The sequence below is a fragment of the Taudactylus pleione genome, unplaced genomic scaffold (assembly GCF_031769625.1).
Source record: "Taudactylus pleione unplaced genomic scaffold, aTauple2 ptg000289l, whole genome shotgun sequence".
In the NCBI taxonomy this organism is placed as follows: domain Eukaryota; kingdom Metazoa; phylum Chordata; class Amphibia; order Anura; family Myobatrachidae; genus Taudactylus; species Taudactylus pleione.
In genome coordinates this window covers 1,686,647-1,711,681 of record NW_028284691.1, presented here as the reverse complement: position 1 = coordinate 1,711,681, position 25,035 = coordinate 1,686,647, and the positions used below count along the sequence as shown (strand labels likewise).

At 43.6% G+C, this 25,035-nt stretch overlaps 1 protein-coding gene across 1 annotated transcript in view; it reads left to right on the top strand.

Moving 5' to 3' along the window:
- LOC148511925 (inter-alpha-trypsin inhibitor heavy chain H3-like) overlaps window positions 1-25,035 on the top strand; it is a 185,317-nt gene that overhangs the window by 119,132 nt on the left and 41,150 nt on the right. Inside the window, 3 exon segments of the mRNA XM_088482492.1 lie at window positions 5,038-5,219; window positions 16,856-17,041; window positions 18,499-18,638. Coding sequence (XP_088338618.1) covers window positions 5,038-5,219; window positions 16,856-17,041; window positions 18,499-18,638 — 508 coding nt within the window.

The window sequence follows — 25,035 nt, the reverse complement described above, 5'->3', positions numbered from 1 at the left end:
GTGGGTCCCGACCTCCCCTGAGATCCCCGGCTTGGCCTGACCGGCTTGGGGTGAGAATGCTTTGGCCCAGTAATAGGGTCTCCTGACTATGGCATTACACCCCAGTTTGGGTCCGGTGCTGGTTTTAAATATAGGGGGACCCCTACGCAATTTTTTTTCCCCTATACTTAAAACCAGGAATGGCCCTGCAGCCTGGTGCTGGTTCCTAAATTATGGTGGAACCCTACTCATTTTGTTCCCCATAATTTTAGGTACCAGGACAGGCTGACAAGTCTGGGGCTGGTTAGGCTTTTGGGTGGGAACTCTGCATCATTTTTTAAAAATAATTTAACCCATTTTTTACAGGTAAAAGACACAAGCAAATAGAAAGTATGGTGGTCGCTAGAACACAAGCAGCTTACACATACCTCACTAATATGTGCAGGCTGCTTGCTCGGGAGAGTTAAGCAGAAGAAAACTCTGCAATCTCGGGTGAGTAATCTCCTGCAAAATGAGTTACTCGGGGGAGATATCTCATTCTGCTTCCCCATCGGCCAACTCGATTTGTCTCAAATCGCCTGTTGGTAAATTTGAGAGATAAAAAGTGATTAAATCACCCGAGTTTTGGCGAGTTCCAGCGAGATTAATCTCTTTACAAATCTGGACCATCTCGATTCTTAGTAAATTTATCCCTTAGTCTGCAGAAGATTGATCTCTATATCTACAAGGTAAACAAATTTCCAACTATTTTAGATTCTGCAACTTTTTTTTTTACACTCAAGCACTTGTTCTCTGGCACTCATTTTCACCTGGAAATTTTGCAACTGTTTCTGTGCACTTGAAAGACACTTTTCAAGGTTCATATTCTCTTATTGCAATGCCCCAATCACAGCATGTACATGGTAAAGTTCTTTCTCCAGACCTGCACTTTGCTCTGTTGTTTCATGTAGAATTTCCTCTAGAAATATATTTCGTATAAGACACTCTGAAGCTATTCTAGAAGTAGTCAAGTTGGACCGGAACATCTACTCCTCAAAACATGTTTAAGACAAACAATCTCCATGTCTTTTGTATCCATGTCTCTTTCCCACTGAGCCTGATTCTGCAGCACAAGGCGATAGTCCTCTTTTCCCAGAGAGCATGCATGGAGCTTCTCAGTTAGACCAACTTTCTCTAATTCACGCTCTGCAAGTTTTGCTTGTGTGGACACAATTAAAAAGTATTTTTCTTTCAGCACCAGAGCTAAATCCACCATTTTTTCTTTTGTGCGCACTGTGCTGCTCTGACATCCCTTTACACATTCTTTTAACATTTCCACTTATTTCTGAAGAACCACACATTTTAGGTGCAATTTACCTATGTCTTGTACTTTCTTTGTTCTCTTTTTTCAGCATAAACTCTTTCAATACTTAAGTCTCCTCACGGAAATTAGACATAACTGCAAATTTGAGGTATGTCTCTTTAAGAGATTTAATTTCCAACTCTCTTTTTTCTTCCTCTTGTCTAAATGATAATTTTAAAGAGGCTAATTCACTCTGTAACTTTTCAACAATTTGTTCATGCAACAGTTTCTCTTCAACAGATTACATCACTTATCTGCTTCACAAAATACAAAGTCTTTCATGTAAAACTTTATTTATAAGGTCAAATTACTCCAAGCTGACATAGTCCTCTCCTGGTAGACCAGCACCATACACTGACTGGCTTGATAAAACATTTGACACTGTAGTGCCCATAGTGATAAAAGTACATGAAAAGTTTTAATTGGGAGCAGTATGTGCCCTAGATTCTACCCATTTACCTTCTACAGTGATTTTTTGTCTGGCTCAGCTTGTCATTCTGCAGTGCAGGCTAGCTGAGCTAAGCAAAATACTCTGTGATTTACATAAGCATGATCACATTGCATTGTTTCAGACGTAAGTGGACAATTAGCAGCAATATGGCCAAGATCACCACATCTTAAACATCTGACAATACTTTTATCAAGTCTTTTACGAGGTGAGAACCTTCCTGGCACAGCTGGCCAATCTCCAGGTTCCAAGCCTACAGTATTAAAGTTCATTAAACTGCCCAGCACTCTCCTTCTTTAGAACAGTCTTAACAGGATTTTCCTGTAGCATGACTAGGGGTCATTGAGGTACACACAACAGTTCCTCGGTGCTACATACTTCTCTGCCCTTTATTTGGTCTGTTGTCTTAGGGTCCCTGTGGCACACCGACTTGTGCAGAACTGCAGGTCGGGGTTATAGATATCTGTCCATAATGACCCTTTCCACGATCAGTGACCCTGTTAGAGTATCTGGCTTTAGGATTAGGTCATGCATTTGAGAGCGGGGAGGTTTGTCTACTTGGTATCCCCAGTGAGGTACTCATTGGACTTGGACAGACATTGTGACACCCAAATAAGTTAAAAATTGTAGTTTTCAATTTATCAGTTATTTGGCATCAGTAAGGCTCAAATCAAAGTTTGATTTTTGTGGTTCCCCTGACAGGAAGGGGGCTACAAGGCCTGCCCACTGATTTAGGCCAATTTTCTCTCACCAGTTCTTTCTAAACTTGTCAGATAGGCTTCAATGTCATCACTTTTGTCAACTTTTGCAGGAATTGACTGGCCTGTATGAAGCTGGTGCTAGTTGGTACATCCAGAGAAACATTTCCAGATAGTGCTGGTGTCAGGGTTCAACCTAGGATTGTCCATCTCTTATCTCCGCGCCTTCTTCCCCTGACAGTGCATCTTACCACCTCAGCCTGTGTACTACTTAGCATCTCTTTCCAGAGCAACAGTGCGTCTTACCACCTCAGCCTGTGTACTACTTAGCATCTCCTTCCAAAGCTACAGTGCATCATACCACCTCTGCCTGTGTTCTATACCAAGGAGTCCTCCTTCAGCGCAATTGTGCGTCTACACACCTCTACCTGTGGGTACCTCAAGTACCAATTCCTTGTGCAACTGTGCCTCCTGGAAGGCATATTCCTCAGGCCACCGTCTGTGTGACTCTCTATTCCCACAGGGTTTGGATTCCAGATGAAAGGACCGCGACATGCCTGCTGGGTGCAGCTAAATACCCATATCCTGATTGGTAGGGGTCACTGGTGAGTATCTCCCAGCAGATTTGACTCCGCAACATTGATAAGGTCTCATTAATGTCTAAACTCTGTGGATGAGGAGATCATACATTCAGGCTCCTCGCCTCCGATTTCTTCCCCAACCTCGGACCTTTGCTTTCAATCCCTGAGCGGCAAGCGTGACAGCTGACATATGCTGCACCACCTCTTTTAAGGCCTCACTGTCGTGGTGCTTTTGCCTCCAGATCTCTTCAACATCCATGTGCTGTTGTCTCCAGGCCTCCTCAATGGTCGTTTGCTGCATCCTGGTGGCCTCCTGCTTAGTCCTGGTAACATCCTGGTTGAGCCCTAATGGTTTCCTTCTTCACTAAATGGCCTGCAGCAAGACCTTAACTATGTTAGTTCTGGATGTAACTGAATCTGGCTTCCCCAAGCATCTATCGATACCACCACCATGGATTTCACAGTATAATAGTATTTGGCAAAAACAATTGGGTATCTGTCCCTTTAAATTTTTCACATGTGTTTTTATGGCTGCAATGTAAGTGCAGCTGCTCACATTCTCCACAATGTGTGGCAAGATTTGGTTTTGGGAGCCATCTCCTGGGGTAGGTGGTATGGTTTTCTCACAGAGCAGCCAATTCACAGGATTCTAGTCCAGGGAGTTTGGTACAAATAGCCGCAGTTATTTTAATTTGCAGCAAAAACAAAACACAAACCTAAATCCTAGTCTGTCCGGCTCTAACTAAACAAAATGCTTTCCTCTCTACAGGTGGATGGACCTACTGTCCAACTCACAAAACAGTAGTTTATCACAGCACTCACTTTCTGTAGTAGTGGTGTCTCTCTACAACCAGAAACTTGCTCCCCAGGCATTGAAACACTGGGCTAAATTTACTAAGCAGAGGCTTTGGTGTCAGTTAGAAACCGCCGTCAATTGATGGCAGTATATTGATAGCATTTACTAAAGGTCGATTTACATGTCTAAACTTAAACTCGATAGTAAATCTTTGGATAGCAAAAGCCACCACCAAACCACCACTTAGTAAATTTATCCCCCTGACTGGCAAAACTGACACACTTTTATTAGCCGTCAATCCAGGCTGCTCACTAGCCTGATTACCACCAGACAGAAGGTATAAACCCGGGGCAAATACAGCTCCCATCCACATCTTCTCCAGTGCTCTTGTCACCACACACACACACACACACACCAACCAAAGATTAACAATATTATACTGCATATAACTGAAATAATACACTTGAATTCAAATTTTAAAAAAGTATATATGCATTCCAAAACTATACTTTATACTATTTAACAGTTCTAAAATATATTTATTATTATGATGAGTAGATACTCTATTTATTTCCAGCTTTTTCTGATTTACATAAACTTGAGGTGGGTTATATCTCTAGTCTGGGGACAGGCTTGTGAGCTTATCACATGATGTTGAGGGTCCAATGGTGTTTTTAGGAGTGTGTCTTTCGGCACGTCTATTAAAGGATGTGGCTTGTTTGCCAAAGCTTCCTTATTTGGTGTCTTTAAACCGTCCCTCTCCTTTGTTCTTTGTTTATGGTTGCTGTAGCGTCTCTCGTTGGCTATTTTGTGGTGGGAAAGAATGGCAGGTCACCAGTTTGGGTGTTATAGTTTAAGTTTAGTGCAGTTACCTTCGTTGACTGTTTAGTTAGCTGTACCACCCTAATGGGTGCAGTGTCTACAACCTACCGAGAGAATACCTCTGTTTGTATTTTGATTTGCCGTTTGTGCACCCTGGATGATATCTGCCTACAATGCATGTTATTAGTTAAGTTGTGCATTGTTGGATGTTGGACTGCACTGATTTCTTGGACATCATACCTGTTTGTTTTGAATATATTTAAATAGCTAACAATAAATATACCTGAAATAATGCACTGTAATTCCAATTTTTTATAGAATATTTGTAGTCTAAAACGTTATCCTTCATACTAATATTTTTGTTTTGATAGGTGAAGAAAACCCTGCAAGAATCCAAGAGAATGTAAAGAGAGCTATTAACGGGAAATATACCCTGTACTCGCTTGGTTTTGGCTATAGTGTTGATTATGCTTTTCTAGAGAAGTTGGCCTTGGAAAATTCTGGGGTTGCTAGGCGCATTTACGAGGACTCAGATGCAGCCTTGCAGTTAGAGGTAAGTTCTTTATATTTTTCTATTTACCTAGAGACTTCTGTTTTCTAAGTATACTGTAAGTGTGTACAGATATTGAAAAGTTGACAAAAATAACAAGTTGTACCACTACACATACAATTCATCACAACTTGTCTGCAAGAGATAGATAGATAGATAGATAGATAGATAGATAGATAGATAGATAGATAGATAGAGATATATAAATAGGTGCTCTGACATACTTCGGGAGCAAGAGACACAGGGGAAAGAGAGAGATGGGAAAAAAGAGAGACATGAGAAAAAGAGAGACAAAGCCACAAGGGAAAAAGAGACCACGAAACAAAGAAAAAATAAAGAGACACACAGGGGGAGAAAGACACCGTCCACCTACAAAAAGGCTCCCTCGTCTGCCCCCGTTAACCTACATCTCCACTCACCCACCATGGTACCACAGGGATCATTTCCCCATTACCAGACAAACTTTTGGTAAGAAAAAAATGGGGTCACAGAGAGATACATGATAGAGGAAGACATGGGAGAGTGCAATACATGGAGGGGGAGACAGTCATAGGGGAGAAAGCAAAACATAAAGAATTGAGGAAGAGATAAAGCTATGGGGGAAAAGGGAGAGATAAACACAGCGAGAAAGAAACACACATATGGGGGGAGAAAGACATGGGGGAGACAGACATAGGGAAAGAGGAAGACATGGGGAGAGAAAGACATACATGGAGTAGAGAGAAAGGTAGAGACATGGAGGAAAGAGCATGAGACAGACATGGGGAAAAAGAGAGAGACACAGGGGGAGAGGAATAGTCAGGAACAGAGACAGAGAGGCACAGGGAAGGGAGAGAGAGAGACACAGGGGAAAAGAGAGAGGGACAAACAGACAGAGAGAGACAGACAGACACAGGGAGGGAGAGAGGAGGGAGATGGGAAGATGGGGAAAGAGATGGGAATAAAGAAACTGCTGCAACATTGGATAAATAGCTAGCAAGCCGGTGAATGACCCAGTATTGGAATGGGTCTATTTAATGTCAAACACAGAATTGTTCATAGATGCATATCCTTAAAAGTTCATTGTCTGTTACACTAACCTTTGTCCAAGTGACAACTTGGTTCTTGAAATGGACTGTTAATTCTAGAACAGCAGATGAGAAAATATTGTAATACATTTTTTATTTCAAATTATGTGTTCCTAATTAATCCAAGTGAAGGGCACATGTACCAAAATATAATAATTAGAGCTTAATTGTAAATCTCTTGGCTTCTGAAAAACAAGTCCTAAGGGTATAGTTACTAAAGTGTGGGTTTTTAAAAATGGAGTTGTTGCCCATAGCAACCAATCAGCTTTTTGCTATTATCTTCTAGAAGTTGCTAAATAAATGATACGTAGAATCTAATTGGTTGCTACGAGCAACAACTCTGCTTCTAAAAACCCATACTTTACTAAATATACCCCCAAGACTCTATGTTGGATAATATGCAAAACAATACAAAAAATGTAGTGTCAACAAACAAAGAAAATTACTTCGGCGCTTAATAAAAAATAAATATATAAACTTAAATTTGAATAAATCTCAGCTGCAGAGAGTTTGGATGGGTCTGTGAAAAAACTCACCCTAAATGGAAAAATAGAAAAAGAGATAGATAGATATATATATAGAGAGAAAACAACTCTATATATAAAACCTCGGCGCTAATAAAAATCAACCACAAAGATGTGAATTGGCAGATAAATCACAGTAACCATTTCTTGTATAGAAATTGTTCAGGACTCGATCAATGAAACATAATATATTTAATCATAAACATAATAAATAGAAAGTAAAACTAGAAATGTAAACATATATCACATAGTACATCTAATAAAATACATGCTGAAATAGCTTAAAAATTAATAGCAATTGCTTAAAGTCACTCTCGTGCACAGCACCTTATACAATAATTGTATTATCTCAATATGTTGAATACCACTATCCCTTAATTGAAATGTCCTGCTGCCATCCGTGTTTAGGCATATAAGGAAATATAAATGAGGATTTGTCCTGCTATTGAAATAGGTGATTAGTCATCCTCATATGTGCATAAGGGTGGAAAACTGCAAATGTCCGTATGGATATTCAGTTCGTGAACTGGCCAGTTCTAAACAGCAGCTGAAAGTAATGCTCACCCCGCTGGTGTGCTCAATAGCCACAGGGCTTCCTGTTTGAGCTCCGGCTGAAAACAAGCCTTGGATTCAGTGTCAGCGACAGCCTGCCTTCCACTTAGGAGATGTCCTGCAAAGTGGCAGCGGCCGCGCTGTATAGATACACTGTAGCGGTGGCGTTATCACGTGATTGGCACACCAGCGTCCTGGGCGATCGAGTCAGTTGCTGCTGGATGTCCTGGACTACAACGATGTGGTTGGGGATCCCCTGACACGTTTCGCCCCTATATGCAGCGGGGGCTTTCTCAAAGAGTGTTGATCCCCTCCACCAGCCATCTTTTTAAGTGATTGAACTTACATCTGATTGGTCATTCAATTAAGTAAATCATTTTCAGGTGTGTGGTATCAGCTGTGTTTCTTCCACACCTATTTTATGCTTAACAATTGATTCAATGTTTAGATCTAACTATATATACACACAAACTTGTAGCAGCTTACATTAAAATAATAACATTCATATGAACAAGTGCTTATGCACATTATAATTTTCACCAAGAGATATACATACACATCCATAGAACAATTTGATTGTTTCATTTAGTGAGATGGAACCTGAACCAATACCTATTTATGATATTAACATCAAAGATTCTAACCATATAAATAGAAACAAATTTAAGAAGAGTTCTACATTCTTCCCCTTGAGCCATAAGTCCAGTACTGTGGCGTTTTTCGACAGAAAAACTCTTAACGACTTTGAGAAATTATGTAATACAAAATCAAGTAGATCTAATCTATCCAAATGGGATAAAAAGGCTTTGAAAGAGCTAGAACAGGATCTATCGATCGTCATCCGTAGTGTAGATAAGGGCGGAGGAGTGGTATTGATGACGAGAGATTATTATATTGAAGAGGCATTGAGACAGCTTAATGATGCATCCTTTTATCGGCAATTATCAACCAATCCAACCTCCCTATTTCAGACCCAATATAAGAGTTATTAAGTCAAGCATATCACAATGCTATAATATCCAAGGATGAATTTCACTTTTTGTCAGTCGATTTTTCTATTGTTCCTATTTTTTATCACATCCCTAAAATTCACAAGTCACTAGTAGCACCTCCCGGGAGACATATTATTTCTGGTATTGGGTCCCTCACTTCTAATTTGTCACAGTTTATTGATTTTTTCTTACAGAAACATGTCTCTTACCTGAAATTCTATATTAGAGATACAATGCACATACTCAATGTCATCAAAGACATTGAGTGGAAGTCTAGTTACAGATTCCTGACACTAGATGTCCAGGCACTTTACACCCATATCCCTCATGAGTTGGGGATACAAGCCACGGCCAGTTTTCTAGCCAAAGATCAAGAGATTTCACAGGGTATGAGACAATTTCTTTTGGATTCAATCAAATTTATTTTGACAAATAATTATTTCACATTTGAGGAGACTTTTTATTTACAGGTGGTGGGAATGGCCATGGGCATCAGGTTTGCCAATTTATATGTGGGACTATTCGAACAACTGTTTATATGGCAGGGCCCTTTCGGAGCAAACCTGGTGTACTATGGCCATTATATAGATGACCTTTTTTTGATTTGGGACGGGGATGAACTATCAACACTGAATTTTGTTGCACATTTAAATTCCAATGATTGGAATCTTAAGTTTTCACACTGTATAGATCACCAGTCTCTTAATTTTTTAGACCTTACTATATCGGCTGAAGCTCAAAGAATAAATACTATCAACTATAAAAAGAAGGTTGATACCAATAACTTTTTGCACTATTCTAGCGGACATTATAGACCCTGGCTCAACAACATTCCCCAGAATCAATTTAATAGAATTAGACGCAATTGTTCAACGCGGGAGGGTTATGAAAGCCAAGCACAAATTATGTTACAAGACTTTATGAATAGAGGATATTCAGCGTCACTTTTAGATGCAGCCTATAATAAGGCTCTAAATATGGATCGATCCCTAATGCTTATCCCCAAAAAACAACATAAGATAGATAGTAATCAGGATGGATGTTCTATGAACACTGAGATCTGTTTTGTATCCAAATTTAATAATAGATCTAAACAAATAAAGAGAATATTGAATGCCAACTTCAACATTCTCAAACAAGATCAGGTCCTCAATGAGGTATTAGCAACCAAACCCATAGTAGTCTTTAGAAAAAATAAAAATCTTAAAACACACTTGGCCCCAAGTAGTTTGAAGAAACTTTCTAAACAGCATATAGTTAAATCAGAGGGTTGGTTGTCAAGTCCAGTACAGGGGTGCTTCAAATGTGGCCGAAATAGATGTCTTACATGCAGCTATATAATGAATAGAACAAAATCAGTTATGAGTAATATAAGTTTAGAAAAGTTTCCCATAACTGAATTCATCAATTGTGAGTCCACATATTGTATATATGTCATCCAATGCCCATGTGGACTCCAATATGTGGGCCGCACAAATAGTACTTTAAAATGAGATGTAGAGAACACCATTTAAATATTATTACAAAATATCAATTACATAGTCTTTCTAGGCATTTCAGTGCTCATCACAATGGAAACCCTAAGGGTATGTCTTTTTTGGGGATTCAACACATCAAGCCAACCTATAGAGGAGGGGACAGATTCAAAAGGCTATGTTCCCAAGAGGCCTTTTGGATCTTTAGGTTACGGACCCTATTTCCGAATGGACTCAATGAAACCATTGATTTTGAGTCCTTTACTTAATATCATATTGTACATGGCCCACTATATTTCAGTCCCTTTGGGTTTATGCAGTCTAGTCGGCCATTATCGTTTAGTCCCTTTGGAGTGAAGTGGGCTAAGCATCTCGTATACTTGCAGAGGGGAATATTAGGGACAGGTCCTTCTCATGACCAATATAGAATACATTATATTAGTAAACATGTATATTCTGTGGATTCATAGATTAAATACATCCGTGGTAATACTTTCAAGTGATGATACTTTAGTATTAGAGTTCTTAATTCAAGTTTTCCATTAATTGTTTATAACTGTATGATAATTCAGACTTCTTTCTCTCCCTTTTTATAAGGTTTATGTAGTTTAGCTATATTAGAATATGCATGTGTAGATTCATGTATAATGGTTACCAACTAATTTCATTCAATTTTTAAGGTGAATAGCCACAGAGTAGTGGCTAGGGCAATTATCCAAAGAACAGATGGTCAGGGGTTCAATCCTAAGATCATCCATCACAAATGGTCATTTATTTATATGCTTATAATCGTATATTTGGTGCTGATTGACCTGAAAATATCTTAAAACAAATATATGAGGATTCATATGTAATGAATACCATTATATCAAGTGTTTTCAGGGGGAATCGCTATAGAGTAGTGGTTAGGTCACTTGCTTAAGGAGCAGATGGTCAGGAGTTCAATCCTAGGATCATACAACAGTAATAAAATCATTTATTGCTTTATATATTTAAAATGTGTATTCATGTTTAATATATTTTATGTATTTATTTATTTATTTGTTTTGTTTTTGTATTAACAACATATTTAAGTGTATTTGTAGGGACTCGATCAAATTGTTCTATGGATGTGTATGTATATCTCTTGGTGAAAATTATAATGTGCATAAGCACTTGTTCATATGAATGTTATTATTTTAATGTAAGCTGCTACAAGTTTGTGTGTATATATAGTTAGATCTAAATATTGAATCAATTGTTAAGCATAAAATAGGTGAGGAAGAAACACAGCTGATACCACACACCTGAAAATGATTTACTTAATTGAATGACCAATCAGATGTAAGTTCAATCACTTAAAAAGATGGCTGGTGGAGGGGATCAATACTCTTTGAGAAAGCCCCTGCTGCATATAGGGGCGAAACGTGTCAGGGGATCCCCAACCACATCGTTGTAGTCCAGGACATCCAGCAGCAACTGACTCGATCGCCCAGGACGCTGGTGTGCCAATCACGTGATAACGCCACCGCTACAGTGTATCTATACAGCGCGGCCGCTGCTACTTTGCAGGACATCTCCTTAGTGGAAGGCAGGCTGTCGCTGACACTGAATCCAAGGCTTGTTTTCAACCGGAGCTCATACAGGAAGCCCTGTGGCTATTGAGCACACCAGCGGGGTGAGCATTACTTTTAGCTGCTGTTTAGAACTGGCCAGTTCACGAACTGAAAATCCATACGGGACATTTGCAGTTTTCCACCCTTATGCACATATGAGGATGACTAATCACCTATTTCAATAGCAGGACAAATCCTCATTTATATTTCCTTATATGCCTAAACACGGATGGCAGCAGGACATTTCAATTAAGGGATAGTGGTATTCAACATATTGAGATAATACAATTATTGTATAAGGTGCTGTGCACGAGAGTGACTTTAAGCAATTGCCATTAATTTATAAGCTATTTCAGCATGTATTTTATTAGATGTACTATGTGATATATGTTTACATTTCTAGTTTTACTTTTCTATTTATTATGTGTATGATTAAATATATTATGTTTCATTGATCGAGTCCTGAACAATTTCTACACAAGCAATGGTTGCTGTGATTTATCTGCCAATTCACATCTTTGTGGTTGATGTTTATTAGCGCAGAGGTTTTATATATAGAGTTTTTTTCTCTCTCTCTCTATATATATATATATTAGGGATGAGCGGGTTCGGTTCCCTGAGAACCGAACCCACCCGAACTTCGGGGATCCGGGGCGATCCGAGCCCAAGCTCGGATCTCCCTGTCTGCCCCGGATCCCTCTCCCGAGGCAAAACCTCGAGATCTGCTGTCGGATCTCGAGGTTTTGCCTCGAGCGGCCATTTAAAAAAAAATGCCTTTGCCTTTAATGGGCAAAGTGCTGATTGGCTGACAGAGCCGTCTGTCACGGCTCTCAGCCAATCAGCATTATGGTGCTCATTTGCATGTAGCACGGACTCGTGAGATCCGTGCTACATGCATCTGTGTGATTGACAGTGACACAGAGCACAGATGGGTCAGTGAGACCCGTCTGTGCTGCTGTGTATTTCAATGACACAGATGCACGCACGGACCAGGAGATCCGTGCTACTTGCATCTGTGTCATTGACACAGAGCACTAACGGGTCCGTGAGACCCGTCTGTGCTGCTGTGGTAAAAAAAAAAAAAAAAACCTGTGTAAAAAGAGAAAAAAATGGCGTGCCCCCCCCCCCAAAAAAAGAGCAACCAGCCCCGGGCATTAGTGACCCAGTGCTGGGTGTGCTTAAATACAGGGGACAAACGACATAGGGGTCCCCTGTACTTAAACACAACCAGCACCGGGCTAGTCAGAACCAGAGCTGGTTGCCAAAATACGGGGGACAAACGACGTAGGGGTCCCCCGTATTCTGCGCAACCAGCTCTGGGCTCTGATCCGGTCCTGGTTCTGGAAATACAGGGGAAAAAAATGAGTAGGGTTCCCCTGTATGTTCCAGAACCAGCACTGGACTTTTTCTAGCGGGGGGCTGATGCCACAGCCAGGGGAGCCCTTTCACCGGGCCCCCCAGCCGCAGCATCAGCCCTGACCGCTAGTCAGCCCAGGCCGGGGATCCCTGGAGAGCTGGGGACCCCCCCAATAAAGGGGTCACCCTCTCCAGGGCACCCCAGGCCCAGGCTGATAGCCCGGGGCTATCCCCGCCACCCCTGGTGGCGGTGGGTGGCGGGTTGATTGTGTGGTGTGGTGTAAATAAAGAATATCAAACATTGTCTTTACAAGTAGAACTGCAAGTCCCAGCAAGCCTGCCCCGCATGCTGGTACTTGGAGAACCACAAGTACCAGCATGCAGGGCATTAAGGGCCCACTAGTACCTGTAGTTCACCTGTAAAAAAATGTTTAAAAAAAACACAGGACACACACACCGTGACAGTATAAGTTTATTAAACATACATACACACACACACACACACACACACACACATGTACACATACTCACCTATGTAACCCTGTAGCATCGGTCCACTTGTCCGGTAATGTATCCATAGGGGACCTGTGAAAAAAAACATACTCACCATCTCCTATGCGAGGTTCTGTCCTCTTCGTTCCAAAGTAGGCATCCCCGGACTTGGCAAAAAAAAAAAAACGAAAACGCGATCCACGAACTTAGTACCGTTCTATAGAACGGTACTTCCCGAATGAGAGCTTAGCGGCGGGGTATCACCATGGAAACCCCGCTGCTAAGCGTTCATTGGCTGAGAGAGGCCATCTCCCGTCTCTCTCAGCCAATGAACGGCTCCCTCCATTGTAGTCAATGCTGGGAGCCGCAAGGTTATTAAAGTTTACCCTGCGGTTCCCACCATTGACTACAATGGAGGGAGCCGTTCATTGGCTGAGAGACGGGAGATGACCTCTCTCAGCCAATGAACGCTTAGCAGCGGGGTTTCCATGGTGATACCCCGCCGCTAAGCTCTCATTCGGGAAGTACCGTTCTATAGAACGGTACTAAGTTCGTGGATCGCGTTTTCGTTTTTTTTTTTTGCCAAGTCCGGGGATGCCTACTTTGGAACGAAGAGGACAGAACCTCGCATAGGAGATGGTGAGTATGTTTTTTTTCACAGGTCCCCTAGGGATACTTTACCGGACAAGTGGACCGATGCTACAGGTTACATAGGTGAGTATGTGTACATGTGTGTGTGTGTATGTATGTTTAATAAACTTATACTGTCACGGTGTGTGTGTCCTGTGTTTTTTTAAACATTTTTTTTACAGGTGAACTACAGGTACTAGTGGGCCCTTAATGCCCTGCATGCTGGTACTTGTGGTTCTCCAAGTACCAGCATGCGGGGCAGGCTAGCTGGGACTTGCAGTTCTACTTGTAAAGACAATGTTTGATATTCTTTATTTACACCACACCACACAATCAACCCGCCACCCACCGCCACCAGGGGTGGCGGGGATAGCCCCGGGCTATCAGCCTGGGCCTGGGGTGCCCTGGAGAGGGTGACCCCTTTATTGGGGGGGTCCCCAGCTCTCCAGGGATCCCCGGCCTGGGCTGACTAGCGGTCAGGGTTGATGCTGCGGCTGGGGGGCCCGGTGAAAGGGCTCCCCTGGCTGTGGCATCAGCCCCCCGCTAGAAAAAGTCCAGTGCTGGTTCTGGAACATACAGGGGAACCCTACTCATTTTTTGTCCCCTATATTTCCAGAACCAGGACCGGATCAGAGCCCAGAGCTGGTTGCGCAGAATACAGGGGACCCCTACGTCGTTTGTCCCCCGTATTTTGGCAACCAGCGCTGGTTCTGACTAGCCCGGTGCTGGTTGTGCTTAAGTACAGGGGACCCCTACGTCGTTTGTCCCCTGTATTTAAGCACACCCAGCACTGGGTTTCTAATGCCCGGGGCTGGTTGCTCTTTTTTGGGGGGGTGCACGCCATTTTTTTCTTTTTTTACACAGGTTTTTTTTTTTTTTTTTACCACAGCAGCACAGACGGGTCTCACGGACCTGTCATTGCTCTGTGCCAATCACACAGATGCATGTAGCACGGATCTCCCGGGTTCGTGCTACATGCAAATGGGCACCATAACGCTGATTGGCTTCCTGTCTGCCACTGCAGTGCCACTCCTAGATGGGCCACGTGTTTGTGCCACCCCCTTGTGTCACTTAGCATAGTCATCCAGCTTCCTCGGTACAACCTTTTGGCCTAAAAACAATATTGTGAGGTGTGAGGTGTTCAGAATAGAGTGGAAATGAGTGGAAATTAATGTTATTGGGGTTATTAATAGCGTAGGAACAAAAAAAGGCCCATTTATGTGATTTTAGCGTTTTTTTTTTATTTTTTAAGAAAAAATCCAGATCCAAAACACAAAACCCAGAACCCAAAACACGGAAGGGTGGTTTTGGCAAAACCAATCCAGATCCAAAACACGAAGAAAGATCCAGATCCAAAACCAAAACACAAAACACGAAAAGTGTCCGGTGCACACCCCTAATATATATATATATATATATATATATATATATATATATATATCTCTTCAAAAAATGTAGTGTAGCCTATAAAAAATTAATAAATCTGTATAAGTGATTAAAGTGCTCTCAAATACATAAAATATATAATAGAGTGTAGTATGTTTTAAAAACGATTTATTCTAAAAACAATAACACAAGTAAGGTAACGGCCGCACATTTGTAAATACAATAGGCTCATTGAATTGTCTAGTGCAGTGACGAGATGAGTTTGTGGATCCAGAATTCTGCATGCCCCTGACTACACCATGTCAGATATTTTCATATGAAATGGCTCCAGTTTTGCAGAATATCCGGCTATTAAATTCCCGCCTCTATCTCTTTCTGAGTATTTGGGACTAAGCTTGATGCGTTTGTCATGTCTGGTGCTACACCTCATACTCTTGTCTCTTCTCACTCCTCCTAGTTCCTCCCATCAGTTGGATATCCAGAGCAACACCGCACCCCTTGTCCCCACTCCTCTGACTTAGTACAGAATTGCTCAAGTAGTGAGTGTATGACCCCAATTTGGTTCATGATGGTTGTGGAAGCTCATGATCCTGGCAGAATCTGTTTGCTCTTGATTGGGTGCCACCAGTTCAGTTAGTTGGTTACAGTAGGTAGTTAAGTCCATAATCCATTGCATTCAAATGTAATAAATTATACTTACATTTCACCCAACCTATATCTCCATACCTTTATTCATTTATTATGTTTACTATGTTAAGTTGTCTTATAGGACATCAGTCCTCTATGTTTAGCATTCATAGTGGAAGCTGGATTTGATCGGAGGACTAAAACTGCTTCTGGAAGGGATCTGCTCTAGAATAGCACTTATCATGTGATTTTTCTCCTATATACTTTTTACGTTTATGTATAAATGTATTTGTAAATATTTGGCACAATTTGCACATCTCTTTTGATAAAAAATAATGGAGCACCACCAGCAGGTCCATGGTTTACCCCTTCTACAATGATGACAATCTGGTTTACTGGACTCCAAGTGAAGTGAACCTACAACCCATAATAAAAGTGAAACCTACCACAGAATATTATACATGCCTTCAGAGGTCAGCAACTTCTTCAACAACAGCAAAAACTTTGTAGTCGGAGGGATAAATAGATTCAGATCCGATTACTACTCCACAGTTAAGAAGAAAAAATTGTGTCAGGCTATGGGCACAGCAAGGAATTACCCAATCCATTCACCCTGAGCACCCTTTCATTTTATCTTAGTAATCCTACACTACAGCAGAACATTTCTGAAATGCGATTTTTTAAAAGAGGAGCACGGATGCCCCTATACTGTACTTGCTGGGTTTCTTCATAAAATAATGCACTTGCGCATATCAGGGCACATGGCAGGTACAAAGATGCTCTAGCACTGTGGACATTTTCTGTTTCACAAATTTCCTCCAATATCTCACTAGTTTGTCCTGTGCTAACAAATGTGTTAGAAGAACGGCTGTATTGAATTATTTTATTTACTGTATGACAATGAATTAACCAATTTTCTTTTTTTTCTTCCTTCTAACCTTAGGGATTTTATAAGGAAGTTGCAAACCCAACATTGCTGGACATTGAGATGCAGTATCCTGAAAATTCCGTAGCGGACCTCACTCAGAACAGCTTCAGGCATTACTTTGAGGGCGATGAAATCGTAGTTGCCGGTCGCTTAACTGACAATGACTTGAACTCATTCATTGTAGATGTAAAGGCAGAAGGGGTAAGTGCATGCTATGTGTTTTATTTGTCATAACACACACTCCTGACAAAACAGACAATAGGATATAAACATATATTCATTTCCCACCTTGATTATTATTAGTAGTATTTCAGACAAATACAAACAGTATATAAATTTCCATAGATAAATAATTATGTAGAGCAGATGTAGCCATACTCAGAAGTAATAATTTATATTAGGCGCAGCACCTTTGCTTCCCTGTTGCAAAAGCATTTATCTTGCAGTGTACAGCAGCATAGAGAACAGCCCTGAGCGTCCATATGGCACTGAAACTCTGAAATGGAAAACAAGCAACCTATAAGTAAAAAACAAGGCCAAACCAATCCTAAAAAGCCCAATTTATGTCCTCACTCTCTACCTGGTAAACTTCCTTTATTCCCCCTCTTCTCTAACCTAAATATGTTAGTGTATGCACAGCCTTATCTTCCTATATTGCTTTTCTCCCTCTACACCAGCCTCCATATTTTTACCTCCTCCCTCTTTTCATACCTCATTCCCTTGCCAGTCTTCAGCTGGGTACACACTTGCCGATGTTTGTACCCAGCGATGCGACACCTGACCACGCAATATATATTGGGCGGTCGATACATACTGCACGATGTGGTGACCAAGCGTCCGATATGTCGGGCACCGTCTCCATCCAATATGCCGGCGTCGGCATCTGGGTCATTCCATCGGCCCTACATGCAGGCTGACGGAACGACCCCGATGGACGACCCACATAGTGGGTACACACTGGCCGAAGTGGACAATATGTCGGCCCAATCAGCAGGATCAGGCGACATATCGTCTAGTGTGTACCCACCTTTCCTTTACCTGACTCTTCTCCGCATTTCTCTCACCCCTCTTCTTTACCTCCTTCATTCCTGTCACCTGTCTAATTCCATTATCCCCTCTTTTTAACAGCCTCAGTAATTTTAACTCACCCCCATGTACCTGCCTCATTTCTATCATCTAGTTTACCTCTCCTTCATGCCTGCCCCTTCCAACTTCACCCTGTCCACTGGCTACTGCCCTCTATTCCCCAGACACAACCATGCCCGCTCCCTCAGTCACTACCAGTGCAAAAAACACACACATTTACTTACCTCCAGGGGTGCCTTGGCAAAACACACAAAAAAAAGCCTATAAACAAGCACCCTTAAAAAAACAAGCCCAAAAACAAGTAACAAGCTACTTGCAAAAAAAACAAGCTCAATTTCGCTTGTTATAAGCTTACTTGGCAACTATGGGCACTGCAGGAGCTCAGTTCCGTCCTGATCCTGGTGGCCCTGCCCCCTCATAATGATATCACGATTGTGGCTGGCACAGGGTGGAATATCGCCATGATACAGCCTTGGTAGTTACACTACAGCATTGAGATGCAATATTTTGCTCTCTACTGGCTTTTATGAATGTGTTCTGTATCACAGTATTTATTTTTGCGCTTTGAATAGGCCGATAAATCCCTGAAATATACAGAAAATGTTCAGCTGCAAGAGAAGGACGATGTACAAAAACAGCAGGAATACATCTTTGGTGACTTCACAGAGAGACTCTGGGCTTATCTCACTATACAGCAGTTACTGGAGAAACGGTACATAAATGAGTGAAATACTGCACATTAGGTACAGGTGTAAATTTATTAGGGATGAGCGGGTTCGGTTCCCTGAGAACCGAACCCACCCGAACTTCGGGGATCCGGGGCGATCCGAGCCCAAGCTCGGATCTCCCTGTCTGCCCCGGATCCCTCTCCCGAGGCAAAACCTCGAGATCTGCTGTCGGATCTTGAGGTTTTGCCTCGAGCGGCCATTTTAAAAAAAATGCCTTTGCCTTTAATGGGCAAAGTGCTGATTGGCTGACAGAGCCGTCTGTCACGGCTCTCAGCCAATCAGCATTATGGTGCTCATTTGCATGTAGCACGGACTCGTGAGATCCGTGCTACATGCATCTGTGTGATTGACAGTGACACAGAGCACAGATGGGTCAGTGAGACCCGTCTGTGCTGCTGTGTATTTCAATGACACAGATGCACGCACGGACCAGGAGATCCGTGCTACTTGCATCTGTGTCATTGACACAGAGCACTAACGGGTCCGTGAGACCCGTCTGTGCTGCTGTGGTAAAAAAAAAAAAAAAAAAACCTGTGTAAAAAGAGAAAAAAATGGCGTGCCCCCCCCCAAAAAAAGAGCAACCAGCCCCGGGCATTAGTGACCCAGTGCTGGGTGTGCTTAAATACAGGGGACAAACGACATAGGGGTCCCCTGTACTTAAACACAACCAGCACCGGGCTAGTCAGAACCAGAGCTGGTTGCCAAAATACAGGGGACAAACGACGTAGGGGTCCCCCGTATTCTGCGCAACCAGCTCTGGGCTCTGATCCGGTCCTGGTTCTGGAAATACAGGGGAAAAAAATGAGTAGGGTTCCCCTGTATGTTCCAGAACCAGCACTGGACTTTTTCTAGCGGGGGGCTGATGCCACAGCCAGGGGAGCCCTTTCACCGGGCCCCCCAGCCGCAGCATCAGCCCTGACCGCTAGTCAGCCCAGGCCGGGGATCCCTGGAGAGCTGGGGACCCCCCCAATAAAGGGGTCACCCTCTCCAGGGCTCCCCAGGCCCATGCTGATAGCCCGGGGCTATCCCCGCCACCCCTGGTGGCGGTGGGTGGCGGGTTGATTGTGTGGTGTGGTGTAAATAAAGAATATCAAACATTGTCTTTACAAGTAGAACTGCAAGTCCCAGCAAGCCTGCCCCGCATGCTGGTACTTGGAGAACCACAAGTACCAGCATGCAGGGCATTAAGGGCCCACTAGTACCTGTAGTTCACCTGTAAAAAAATGTTTAAAAAAAACACAGGACACACACACCGTGACAGTATAAGTTTATTAAACATACATACACACACACACACACACATGTACACATACTCACCTATGTAACCCTGTAGCATCGGTCCACTTGTCCGGTAAAGTATCCATAGGGGACCTGTGAAAAAAAACATACTCACCATCTCCTATGCGAGGTTCTGTCCTCTTCGTTCCAAAGTAGGCATCCCCGGACTTGGCAAAAAAAAAAAAACGAAAACGCGATCCACGAACTTAGTACCGTTCTATAGAACGGTACTTCCCGAATGAGAGCTTAGCGGCGGGGTATCACCATGGAAACCCCGCTGCTAAGCGTTCATTGGCTGAGAGAGGCCATCTCCCGTCTCTCTCAGCCAATGAACGGCTCCCTCCATTGTAGTCAATGCTGGGAGCCGCAAGGTTATTAAAGTTTACCCTGCGGTTCCCACCATTGACTACAATGGAGGGAGCCGTTCATTGGCTGAGAGACGGGAGATGACCTCTCTCAGCCAATGAACGCTTAGCAGCGGGGTTTCCATGGTGATACCCCGCCGCTAAGCTCTCATTCGGGAAGTACCGTTCTATAGAACGGTACTAAGTTCGTGGATCGCGTTTTCGTTTTTTTTTTTTGCCAAGTCCGGGGATGCCTACTTTGGAACGAAGAGGACAGAACCTCGCATAGGAGATGGTGAGTATGTTTTTTTTCACAGGTCCCCTAGGGATACTTTACCGGACAAGTGGACCGATGCTACAGGTTACATAGGTGAGTATGTGTACATGTGTGTGTGTGTATGTATGTTTAATAAACTTATACTGTCACGGTGTGTGTGTCCTGTGTTTTTTTAAACATTTTTTTACAGGTGAACTACAGGTACTAGTGGGCCCTTAATGCCCTGCATGCTGGTACTTGTGGTTCTCCAAGTACCAGCATGCGGGGCAGGCTTGCTGGGACTTGCAGTTCTACTTGTAAAGACAATGTTTGATATTCTTTATTTACACCACACCACACAATCAACCCGCCACCCACCGCCACCAGGGGTGGCGGGGATAGCCCCGGGCTATCAGCCTGGGCCTGGGGTGCCCTGGAGAGGGTGACCCCTTTATTGGGGGGGTCCCCAGCTCTCCAGGGATCCCCGGCCTGGGCTGACTAGCGGTCAGGGTTGATGCTGCGGCTGGGGGGCCCGGTGAAAGGGCTCCCCTGGCTGTGGCATCAGCCCCCCGCTAGAAAAAGTCCAGTGCTGGTTCTGGAACATACAGGGGAACCCTACTCATTTTTTGTCCCCTATATTTCCAGAACCAGGACCGGATCAGAGCCCAGAGCTGGTTGCGCAGAATACAGGGGACCCCTACGTCGTTTGTCCCCCGTATTTTGGCAACCAGCGCTGGTTCTGACTAGCCCGGTGCTGGTTGTGCTTAAGTACAGGGGACCCCTACGTCGTTTGTCCCCTGTATTTAAGCACACCCAGCACTGGGTTACTAATGCCCGGGGCTGGTTGCTCTTTTTTGGGGGGGTGCACGCCATTTTTTTCTTTTTTTACACAGGTTTTTTTTTTTTTTTTTACCACAGCAGCACAGACGGGTCTCACGGACCTGTCATTGCTCTGTGCCAATCACACAGATGCATGTAGCACGGATCTCCCGGGTTCGTGCTACATGCAAATGGGCACCATAACGCTGATTGGCTTCCTGTCTGCCACTGCAGTGCCACTCCTAGATGGGCCACGTGTTTGTGCCGCCCCCTTGTGTCGCTTAGCATAGTCATCCAGCTTCCTCGGTACAACCTTTTGGCCTAAAAACAATATTGTGAGGTGTGAGGTGTTCAGAATAGAGTGGAAATGAGTGGAAATTAATGTTATTGGGGTTATTAATAGCGTAGGAACAAAAAAAGGCCCATTTATGTGATTTTAGCGTTTTTTTTTTATTTTTTAAGAAAAAATCCAGATCCAAAACACAAAACCCAGAACCCAAAACACGGAAGGGTGGTTTTGGCAAAACCAATCCAGATCCAAAACACGAAGAAAGATCCAGATCCAAAACCAAAACACAAAACACGAAAAGTGTCCGGTGCACACCCCTAAAATTTATGTAGACTTAATACGAGTATAATGAATACATTAGGCATCACAGAACTCACCATCTGGCAATCAATTGGCACAGAGGTACTTACCATATAGTGGCAGGCTGGCAGCAGGTCTAAGATAGCTCTTTTCATGGGGCAGCAGAGAAATGGATATATGTAAATGGATATAGTTGGACCATACCAACTGTCTATTTTTCCCTGTATAAAAGATTGCCATTTATTTGATTAGGAATGTTAAAGGAAATAAATACAATAAATAATAATGCAGTAACAAATGGAGAGGGCAATTAACTGTCCTTCCTCACTAGGAACGTCTATAATGTGAACCAGGGAGTGTGAAATATATAAACTAAAGGGCAGATTGTTTTGTTTTTCTTTATTTTTTGGTACCATTCTGCCAAGGAAGCACGGCAGTCTCACTCAGCATATAGTAACTAACTACCTGCACACCTTAGGTGTGTCATCATAAAGACAATAACTATAAGCAGTAATCTGGCCGCATTTGAACTGACGCATCCAACTGAATATATGCACAGAAAGGCTAATTGCTAAGTGAGCCCCTATTGATGCTTATAAAATAATAACCATCATATACTAAAGAAACCTGAATTAAGATACACAATACAGGAAAGTTCAACACCAGACCATCTGCTAAAAAGAGACACAATGCAGGAGAATTAAACATCAGGGAGTATATTTACTAAAGGTAGATTTTTGATCGATTTTGGTGTATCTGTAGTCGATTTTTTTAATTAGTGTTTTCCCATAACCGACTACAGGATCTCCTAATTTACTTTCAGTCTGATTGGAAATAGAATAAAAATCAACTTCAAATTAGACCTTCAAACCACCCAAACAATACACCTGCCCGAGACAGTCACTAAGATCTGTGCATGCTTCTTAGGGTTAAAGAGCCTATTTAGTTTAAAAAAAACAAAAAACTGGTAGGGGGTTCCCGCCTACATCCATAACCAGCCCAGGAGCTTTTAGCCTGGTCTGGTCATAGAAAATCGGGAGCATAAACGGCGTGGGATTCCCCTATTTTCCTTTAACCAGCACCGGACTGAACCAGCCGAGTTGGTAATGCCACAGCAGGATTTTCACCAGATTTTCCACTACGGTTTTCACCCGATTATCCATGACCAGACCAGGCTAAAAAGTAAAAAGGTCCAGGGTTGGCTATTAATTTAGGGGAGGGACCCCATGCTATTTTCTTTTTGTTAACAATGTAGGTGCTTTTTTTAGGTGCTCATAGTGATCTGTGCATGTTTCTTTTTTAGATGTGTTTCTGTTCATTTTTAGTTTGTATCGGCATTCGGTTTTAAACAAAAAGTTCAAGATCGAATTCAATTACGCCTGCCAAATCCGACTAACATCAACTTTGATTTCGATATCGAAATCAAATGTTAGTAAATGAGCGTTTTTGCTGTGCATTATACAGTAAATTTTGAGTCGATTTCTGTCCATTAAAATCGACATAAAAATCGACATTTAGTAAATATACCCCCAGACTAGAGATGAGCGGGTTACGGATCTAAGAGATCCGAAACCACCCGAACTAAGGGAACCCGAGTCGAATCAAAGTGGGCTCGGATGTTCCCGCCGACTTGGATCTCTCAGATCAAGGCAAAACCAGAGACGAAATCTCGCGGCTCGTGAGCTTTCGTCTCTATATATAAGGGACGCGGCGGCGCCATTTCACTACGGCTGTGGAGACTGAACAGGGAGGGTGGGTAGTGTAGGGCTGGGAGAGGTGCTGGTCAGTTGCGTAACTTCATCCCAGGTGCCCGGAGGCAAGATAAATGTTGGTGCCCCCCCAAACTAAAATGTACCACCCCCCAGCACCTATGCCAGCCCCAGCTGCCGCCGCCCCCCTTATGCAGTTCCTTTTATATAATGCCCCCTGTAGTGGTCCGCCTATGTAGTGCTCCCCAGTAATGGTCCCCCTATGCAGTACATCCAGTAGTGAGCCCCCCAGTAGTGAGGCCTCTTGTAGTTGCCCCCAGTAGTGAGCCCCCGGTAGTTGCCCCCAGTAGTGAGGCCCCTTGTAGTTGCCCCCAGTAGTGAGCCCCCTGTAGTTGCCCCCAGTAGTGATGCCCCTGTAGTTGCCCCCAGTAGTGAGGCCCCTGTAGTTGCCCCAGTAGTGAGCACCCTGTAGTTGCCCCCAGTAGTGAGGCCCCTGTAGTTACCCCCAGTAGTGAGGCCCCTGTAGTTACCCCCGGTAGTGAGGCCCCTGTAGTTACCCCCAGTAGTGAGGCCCCTGTATTTGCCCCCAGTAGTGAGTCCCCTGTAGTTACCCCCAGTAGTGAGGCCCCTGTAGTTACCCCCAGTAGTGAGCCCCTGTAGTTGCCCCCAGTAGTGAGCCCCTGTAGTTGCCCCCAGTAGTAGGCCCCTGTAGTTGCCCCCAGTAGTGAGCCCCTGTAGTTGCCCCCAGTAGTAGGCCCCTGTAGTTGCCCCCAGTAGCAGGCCCTTGTAGTTGCCCCCAGTAGTGAGCCCCTGTAGTTGCCCCCAGTAGTAGGCCCCTGTAGTTGCCCCCAGTAGTAGGCCCCTGTAGTTGCCCCAGTAGCAGGCCCCTGTAGTTGCCCCCAGTAGTGAGCCCCTGTAGTTGCCCCCAGTAGTAATCCCCTGTAGTTGCCCCCAGTAGTGAGCCCCTGTAGTTGCCCCCAGTAGTAGGCCCCTGTAGTTGCCCCAGTAGTGATGGCCCCCACCGCGCGCACACACATACAAAAAAAACAAACAAACACTTACCTTTATCCCTGCTCCAGTGCTGCTTCCGTCCATCCCTGGTGTCTGCTCCTCGGCACTATGGGAGTGACGTCATTACGTCACTCCCATAGTGCACTGCGGGACCCGGAAGACGGAGCTCACTCCTGAGCTCCGTCCCCGGCGTCCGCTCCTCGGCACTATGGGAGTGACGTTATGACGTCACTTCCATAGTACACTGCGGGACCCGGAAGACAGAGGGAGCTCCGTCCTCCGGCTACCGCCAGGAGGATAGGAGCCGGGCGCCCGCTGGTAACACACTCAGCGGGCGCCCGGCAAATGGAGGGTGCAGGGGTGCGACCGCACCCC